The sequence below is a fragment of the Mya arenaria genome, chromosome 4, assembly GCF_026914265.1.
Source record: "Mya arenaria isolate MELC-2E11 chromosome 4, ASM2691426v1".
Classification (NCBI taxonomy): Eukaryota; Metazoa; Mollusca; class Bivalvia; order Myida; family Myidae; genus Mya; species Mya arenaria.
This window is the reverse complement of record NC_069125.1, coordinates 62,681,981-62,690,666: the sequence shown is the minus strand read 5'-3', so window position 1 is coordinate 62,690,666 and position 8,686 is coordinate 62,681,981. Positions and strand designations below refer to the sequence as shown.

The 8,686-nt window shown below is 36.8% G+C and overlaps 1 protein-coding gene across 1 annotated transcript; it reads right to left on the bottom strand.

Annotated features, from left to right (window-relative positions):
• LOC128229941 (uncharacterized) lies at positions 1–1,173 on the bottom strand. Its single transcript, XM_052941861.1, has 3 exons — positions 853–1,173; positions 423–619; positions 1–204 (listed from the first exon to the last, which is right to left on the bottom strand). The coding sequence occupies exons 1-3, from the start codon at positions 1,165–1,167 to the stop codon at positions 93–95; spliced, it is 624 nt and encodes a 207-aa protein (XP_052797821.1). The 5' UTR covers positions 1,168–1,173; the 3' UTR covers positions 1–92.
• Between the last annotated feature and the right edge of the window lie 7,513 nt (positions 1,174–8,686).

The following is an 8,686-nucleotide window of genomic DNA, read 5'->3' as shown; positions in this document are numbered from 1 at the left end:
TAGGGATTCCGGTGTAAAAACTGACCAAATCGTCATTGTATTTTACGTCATCATATGTGAGCATAGGTAGCTGACATTGTACACCAAAGTCTCTAGTAGAATGTTCTGTTTGTGAACTGAAGTCTGCTGTTTTTTCCCAGGAAACTTTCTTCAGTTTGTACTTCCATCACTGCACAGTTGTTCTCAGTCTGTGTGTCACAACATCTGAAACATATACAAATTGATCATGTACCCATTTACCACATCTTACATGTACAGTCTGGTAACCCTAACCAAATGTTTGTTTTTTTGGCCTTAAACATTTACAAACACTTAAATTTTCCTATTTTTGTTAAAGAATGAAGAAAAATGATCAGAAGTAATTAACTTATCAGATCGATTTCATAGCACAAGAAGCAATATATATATATATTGAACAATACCTAAAGGACTGATTCTGTGGCTGTAGTACTGGTCCCATGCAGTAATCATGCAGGTGGACAGAGGTATCAATGGCATGCCCGGAAGGGGATACAAATGACAGTTGTGGCTGTATACTATCATCATTTGACAGTTCTAGGTCTAAATCGTCATTGACCGTATCACCATCATCATCATCACCTACGTCTTCATCAAGGAGCTGAAATTGCAAATGAAACTGTATAAGATAAATGTTTTAGTACAAAATCTGCCAGGCTATATGGTACACATTTTTCCAGGCTGTATTTGAAAACAATTCTTTAATCATTTCTTAAATTACAAAATTTACAAATAAGTGCTGTGACATTGTTTTTAAGCACCGTTGATATAACATAATTCATTTTGAGGTGCATGTAAGGAAGAACTTAAACTAATATAAGAAATAAAAAATACCGTTGGCTGGAAGGTTTTGGTAGCACCAGTCTCAGTTGGAAACATAGATGGAAGTGTATGCTGGAATGAAGGTCCTCTGAAGCCAACAAAATGCTCACTACACAATCGTCTGTGTTCATTCCACTGGAACGATCTCATGACCGTTTTACATCGCTGCACCCACACACGTTTTAAACGTTTGTTCTGAGGAAAACGGTGCAATGACACTTTTCTCCCATCAATAACCTTTCCTCTGTAAATTCCTTTACAAATACAACAGTACTTAGGGGTTTTCCTGCCCGTTTTCTTTATTAGTTTTGAATCTTTACTTTCCATTTTCACTTGTTGCTGTTTACTTCCTGGTTTGTGTAGTCCCCGGAAGTAAATTTCCGCTTTTTGCGCATGCCCACTTGAAGAGTATTCAGGGAAAGATAATCGAGTTATCGGAAAGGACAATTGTTTTATAACTGTATTGTAAAATGACTATTGGGGTCGTTTGTTGTTTTACTCTTTTGTGGAGTACGGCTAATTGAGCCTATTGTTTTATAACCGTATTGTAAAATGATTATTAGGGTCGTTTGTTGTTTACTCTATTGTGGAGTACGGCTATTAGAGCCTATTGTTTTATAACTGTATTGTAAAATGACCTTTGGGGTCGTTTGTTATTTTACTCTATTGTGGAGTACGGCTATTAGAGCCTATTGTTTTATAACTCTATTGTAAAATTACCTTTGGGGTCGTTTGTTGTTTTCCTCTATTTGGCAGTTTTGCTATTGGGACATATTGTTATTATAAATTACTCTATTGTTGAGTGACCTTTTGGAGCATATTGTTATATTACTCTATTGTAGACTACGGCTATTGGAGCCTTTGGTTATATTTCTTTTTTGTGGAATGTGTGTATTTGCTGATAGTTGTTTAACTTCTGTGGAGTAGAGCTATTTGGGCCTTTTTGTTGTATTACTCTTTGGTGGGGTACAGATATTGACACCTAATTTTAGATTACCTCGATTGTGGAATGCGACTTTTGGGGCGATTAGTGCTTTCCTGTTTTGTTGAGTAAAGCTATTGGGGTATTACTCTATTGCTAAGTACGGCTATAAGGACCTATTGTGATATTGCTCTATTGTGGTGTTTGTCTATTAAGATCGATTGTTGCTTTTCACTCTATTGTCTAGTCCGGCTATTGGAACGTATTGTTGCATTATTCTATTACAGAATACGGCTATTGGACCCTATCACGGTATTACTCTATTAATGAGTATGGAATTTCGAGCCCATTTTTGTTTAGTCTGTTGTGTATTTCAGTCTTTTGGAGGCTGATTGTGGTACAACTCTAAATTGTAGAGTTCGGCCCTGGAGCCTATTGCTGTTTGTCTCTGTGGCTGAATACGGCTATTGGGGACCATGGTGGTATTACTCTATTGTGGAGTAGGCTATTGGAGCCTGCTGTTGTATTACTCTATTGCAGAGTGCCGCTACAGGATCTAGTTACGGTATTCCGCTATTCTAGAGTATGGCTTTTGGGAACCTATTGTTGTATTATTTTTATTTTTTTGCATTACTCTATTGTGGAGTTCTGCTTTTGGGGCCGATTTTGTAATAACCTATTGCAACCTATTCTTGTAATACTCTTATAAAAATGTGGAGTATGGCTTTTTAAGCCAATTTGTTGTATTTCTGATGTAGAGTGCAGCTGTTCGAGTCTATTGTTGTATTAGCCTATTGTAAAGTACAGCTGTAGGCGCCTATTGTTTTGTTGCTCTATAGTAGAGTACACCTGTTGAAGTCTGTTGTGGTATTACTCTATTCATTGTAAAAGTGCAGCTATCGGGAGCCTGTTGTTGTATTGCTCTGTTGTAGAGTTCAACGGTTGGAGCCTGCTGTTGTATTGCTCTATTGTGAGGTACAGCTTATTGGGAGCCTGTTGTTGTGTTGCTCTGTTGTGAGGTACAGCTATTGGGAGCCTGTTGTTGTATTGCTCTATTGTGAGGTACAGCTTATTGGGAGCCTGTTGTTGTGTTGCTCTGTTGTGCGGTACAGCTATTGGGAGCCTGTTGTTGTATTGCTCTATTGTGAGGTACAGCTGTTGGGAGCCTAATATGGTTTTACTCTGTTGTAGAGTGCTACAGTTGGGGCATGTTGTTGTATTACTCTATTGTAAGGTACAGCTGTTGGGAGCCTGTTGTTGTATTACTCTATCGTAAGGTACAGCTATTGGGAGCCTATTGTTGTATTACTTTTTGGTAAAGTGCAGCTGTAGGAGCCTTTGTTGTATAACTCTATTGAAAAGTACAACTGATTCAGCCTGTTGTGGTATTCCTGTGGTTGGAGTCCAACTGTTGAAGCCTTTTGTTGTATTCCTCTGTTTAAGAGTACAATTGTTAGAGCCTATTGTTGATTTACTCTATTTGGGAGTACAGCTGTTGGAGCATTTTGTTTTATTCCTATGTGATAGAGTCAGCGGTTGGTGCCCATTTTGGTTTTACTCTGTTGTACAGAACACCGGGTGGAGCCTGTTGTTATATAACTCATTTGTTGAGTTCCGCCTTTGGAGCCTATGAATGTATTACGCTGTTGTGGGGTACAGCTGTTTGGGCTATTGTTAAATGACTCTTTTGTCGAGTGCAGCTACAGATGACTTTTGTGGTGTTTCTCTGTTGTAGAGTGCAGCTGTTGAAGCCTGTTGTTGTATTTCTGTGTTGTAGAATACAGTTGTTGGAGCATAGTGCTGTTTTACTCTATTGTAGATTACAACTGTGGGAGCCTGTGGTTATCCTTTATGGCTATTTCTATTCAAAGACTGGAGTCGTGGGCCTGGTACATAGATTAGAGACTGGAGTTGTGGGCTCTTTCTTTCTTTTGTGTGCTTTTTCTATTCAGAGACTGGAGTCGTAAGACTGGTACATAGATAGGAGACTGGAGTTGTGGGCTCTTTCTCTCATTTATGTGCTATCTCTTTTCAGAGACTGGAGTTATTGGCCTGGTACGTGGATTAGAGACTGGAGTTGTGGGCTCTTTCTCTCTTTTATGTGCTATTTCTATTCAGAGACTGGAGTTGTAGGCCAGGTACATGGATTAGCGACTGGAGTTGTAGGCCTGGTACATGGTTTAGAGACTGGTGTTGTAGGCCTGGTACATGGATTAGAGACTGGAGTTGTCGGCCGGATACATTGCTTAGAGACTGGAGTTGTGGGCCTGGTACATGGCTAAGAGACTGGAGTTGTACGTCTGGTCCATGTATTAGAAACCGGAGTTGTGTGCCTGGTACATGGATTAGAAACCGGAGTTGTGGGCCTGTTACATGGATAAGAGACTGGAGTTGTAAGCCTGATACATGGATTAGAGACTGGAGTTGTGGGCCTGGTACATTGATTAGAGACTGGAGTTGTGGGCTCTTTCTCTCTTTCATATGCTATTGCTATTCAGAGACTAGATTTGTAGGCCTGGTACATGGATTAGAGACTGGAGTTGTAGGCCTGATACATGGATTAGAGACTGGAGTTGTGGGCCTGGTACATGGATTAGAGACTGGAGTTGTGGGCTCTATCTCTCTTTCATATGCTATTGCTATTCAGAGACTGGAATGTTAAAGAACATTTGATTAACACAATATTTATAGCTATTTTACCACTGACAGTAATGGTGTTTATTTCATTTTCTTTATTTCCTGCATTTCTCTGGGACTTTGCTGGTGTTGACATACCTTGATGACAATAGTGACAATGCAAAGTCTTATGAATAAAGCCAACTGCATTGAACCTACATGCATTGTGCATTCTTGTTGAATTTATGTTATTAATCTATTCAGATTGCATTATGATTTTGAAGGATACAGATTTTCTGCACTAAATTTCAGTGATTCAGCATTTTTTCTTACTTAAAGCTGCACTTTCTCAAATTGACAGTCTAGGCATTTATTTTAACTTTTTTTCACAAAATCAGCACATTTTGGTATCAATGGCTTCAATACAGTCAAATAAGGCTCATATATCTATGAAAATAATAATCTTGACGGAATTATGATAGACTATCCGGAATGTTTACTTTATTTAGCTGGAGATTTATTATATTTTTGGTAATGTAAATTACATTGAGGATGATTTTGAATAACCTAAGAATTATCGAGACGTTAAGCATAATAATTATGGCATTGATTGAATGGAACTGTGTTGTATATTCGAAGTCAATGTTTTAAATGGAAGATTATTTTACGATGTAGAGGGTTATATCACGTGTACATCTGGGGACGGGAAATCGGTCGTTGATTATAATATTTCATATTTTAATGTCTTGGACAGCGATGAAACGGACCACTTTCTTGTTAACTGGAAATTTACTTTCCCGATTAGTTGCAAGTCCAAACATAATATAAACATGCAAATACTCCATATAGTACCGTAAATAACAATGAGACATCAACAAAGTGTTTTCAATGGGGTGACCATAAATGTCATGCATTTGTAAGCTCATTTACACTTACACTAAAATTTAACCTGGCTTATAACGCCTTTTTAGCGGCGATACGCAATGATATTAATAATGCAGTGTGCCTATTAGTTTGAATATTTAAAGCAAGGGCACTAGAATGCTGCCTCTTAAAAAGACAACATATAAGTTATATACAGTTACATCCACCATGCTGGGGAGATATGTGCGACGAGAACAAATTGGCTAAATGGAGTTCTCTTAGGAATTTTCGTGTTTCATTTACTAGTAGTTTATTAGACTTACAGTTGTATCAACGCGCAATGCGAGGGTATACTGCATACCAATCGACACAACGAAATGAGCTAATAGAATCCCGGAGCAATCCTAAGGAATTTTGGAACGTTTTGCGTAGCTCGGGGAAAAGGGTTGCCGTACATAATAAAAATGTATCCTGCAACGTTTGGTATAAATATTTCACAAACCTGTTCCGTGTAGCTGGTCATTTTAATACAGAATATGTAGACGATGAGCGGAATATATATGATAATGATACATCAGTTGACGAGCAGTTGAACTCTGTCATTACGAACGATGAAGTGTTGTTTGCGATAAAGAAGTTAAAACCAAGCAAAACTCCTGGACCAGATATGATCCTTGTAGAATTCATAACTACAACAAAACATGCTACCGTGCCACTGCTTACGTGAATCATATATTTAATACAGGTCAGTTTACGAAACATTGGTCCGAAAGCATAATATGTCCAATGCATAAAACTGGTTCTAAGGAGGACCCTGGTAATTATAGAGTGATTTCTTTGGTTAATATTTTATGTAAAGTGTATTCTTCAGCTCTAAATGATTGTTTATATAATTGGGCTGAAATGTACAGCAAAATAGACGAAGCACAAGCTGGCTTCCGGGTTGGGTACTCGGCAACTGATAACGGTTGTACTTGAAGCGCTTTAATACAGAAGTATCTTACAAAAAGTCGTGGTAGATTTTATGTTTTAAATGTAGATTTTGCTAAAGCGTTTGATAATTTGATACACCAAAAGCTGTTTGTAAGCCTGCTGAATAAGCGAGTAAGTGGTAAGTTTTTAAATGCTTTGAAAGCTATGTATTCAAATATCAATGCTGGTGTGAAAACCAATTACGGCCCTTCTGATAGCTTCCCATGTTTAAAGGGGACCAGACAGGGGGATATCAATAGCCCCCTATTATTTATAAATGATATCTGTACATACCTTAGAAACCACTGTGAAAACGGCTGTTTTTGTTACTAACGATATACATGTACCAGATGTTGTTGCACTCATGTTTGCATACAACATAGACAACACTATAATTCGATTACAACGCCAAATTAATGCTATATAGTATATTCTGATTTTGTGAAAATACAGGCATGAAGGTTAATGTTTATAAAACAGAGGTTATGGTATTTCGTAGGGGTGGCCCTCTAAAAATACACAACAAAAGACGTTTGGCGAAGCCCCTTTAAATGTAGTATCCTTTTATGAAGATATGGGGATAATATTTACACCTAAACTATTTTGGTCTCGATCGTATAATAAACTAATTATGCATGCTAGGAAGTCAATGAACTGCATAGGTAGCTACCAGAAATAAATGGCTATCTTAATTACATAGAGAGTTTCAAGGTATTTGACTCGATGGTTAACACAATATTGTTATATGGAGCTGAGATATAGGGCTACAAGTATTCACCCATTATTGAAAGGGTACAAACTCAGTATTGCAAACTTTTTCAGGGTTAAAAAAATCAACTAATACTGAAATGGTCTTAGGTGAGTGTGGACGATTATCATTGTATATAGACAGCATTATTCGTTTTATTAAATATTGGTGCAAACTATTATACATGCCAAGGTAAAGGTATCCTAAAGCATGTTACATTATGTTGAAAAACATTGACAGCTCTGGAAGGTGTACATGGGCATCATAAAATAGAGAAACTTTATTTCAATATGGTTTTGGTTTTGTATGGATTGCACAGGATGTGGGAGATATCAACCAGTGTGTATACTCTTTTAAAACAAGAGTATCAGACTGCTTAAGTTAAGTTAAGTTGCAAAAATATAAATAGCTCAACTAGATATGAGCAACTATAAGCACTTTATATTACTTTTGGATATCGAGCACTATCAACATACATGCAAACTCAATAAATTGTTTTATGGGCAATTTTGCACGATACTTTCCTTTGTTCAAATCATATGTGTTGATAATTAAATATATTCAACCTTTATCATAAGGGTTAAATATATTTAATAATCAGCATTAAATAATAACCACATGTTTTTTGAAGAACTATCTATTATAGTACGTACTTAAAAGTTGACAGGTTTTACCAATTTTTGTCACACTATTTTAAGCGACGCGAAAGTAGTTCCTAGAGCATACATGGTACTAGCATGATACGGAATCAGTAAACGACAGTATGGTGATATGGTGATTTTTCAATTCGGCGTGCTGTATTTTTACTGTTAGATATTGAAAAGGAATATAATAAAACATGTTTACGACAAAAAAAATGTGTGTCTGTTTGTCTGTCTGTCTGTCTGACTTTATCATTTATAGACTTACTTTCTATTAAAATTAAATCGATAAAAGGAAACTATTCTTACAAGGCCAAATGTGTCACTCATCAAACTACAAGAGAATGGAGATACTTTTCAATCATAGACTTATACAATACATTAAAGGACCACAACGTATACATGGCTTTTTTCAGATGTATTCGAAATTCTTGGAAAGTATAGAATACATGAACATATGAAGATATATCACGCCTCCAACATAAATGACGCAACGCCATTGGTCCAGGACTGGTCACGTGGTGACCCCATATTTTTCCATATTGGGTCACCAAATTTATATCGTACCAAAATGGCTTCTATTTTCCGATTCCGATGAATAAATGAAACATTTAAACATGTAAACAGGTTGTCGACGTGATATATACGTTTCATGGCTAGTACGTGACCCGATATATGATATACGGAGCGCAGGAAACCATATTGAGGTGAATGCGAATTTTTTTTATATAAAAATTGCTCAACATATCGCTTAGTAACCGAGTATAGTGTACATTTTTCCGCTTAGCCTCCGCTATGTTTTATAAAAAACATATATGAAAATAACAAACTTACATCGATAATCCTTTTCGAATCGAGCTGTCATTTGCTTCATGTTATAACCAAATATGACGTCACAAACCACGTGGTATGTCCACACTGAACAAGTATGAAACAAACAAAAAAAACAAAAAAATAGTGTATTACCAATATCATCAAATACGTGCATGGATAATGAAAGATCTTTTTGCATGACATTCTAGCCTCACAGCTGTGGCATAAAAGGTAATCCTTACCAACGAACAACACTGTTGGAAACATTTG

Coding starts and splice junctions, on each gene's coding strand:
- LOC128229941 (XM_052941861.1), bottom strand. CDS start 1,167: ATGGAAAGTAAAGATTCAAAACTAATAAAGAAAACGGGCAGGAAAACC. Junction 620..852: donor CCAAAACCTTCCAGCCAACG/GTATTTTTTATT, acceptor TTGCAATTTCAG/CTCCTTGATGAAGACGTAGG. Junction 205..422: donor CCACAGAATCAGTCCTTTAG/GTATTGTTCAAT, acceptor TATATGTTTCAG/ATGTTGTGACACACAGACTG.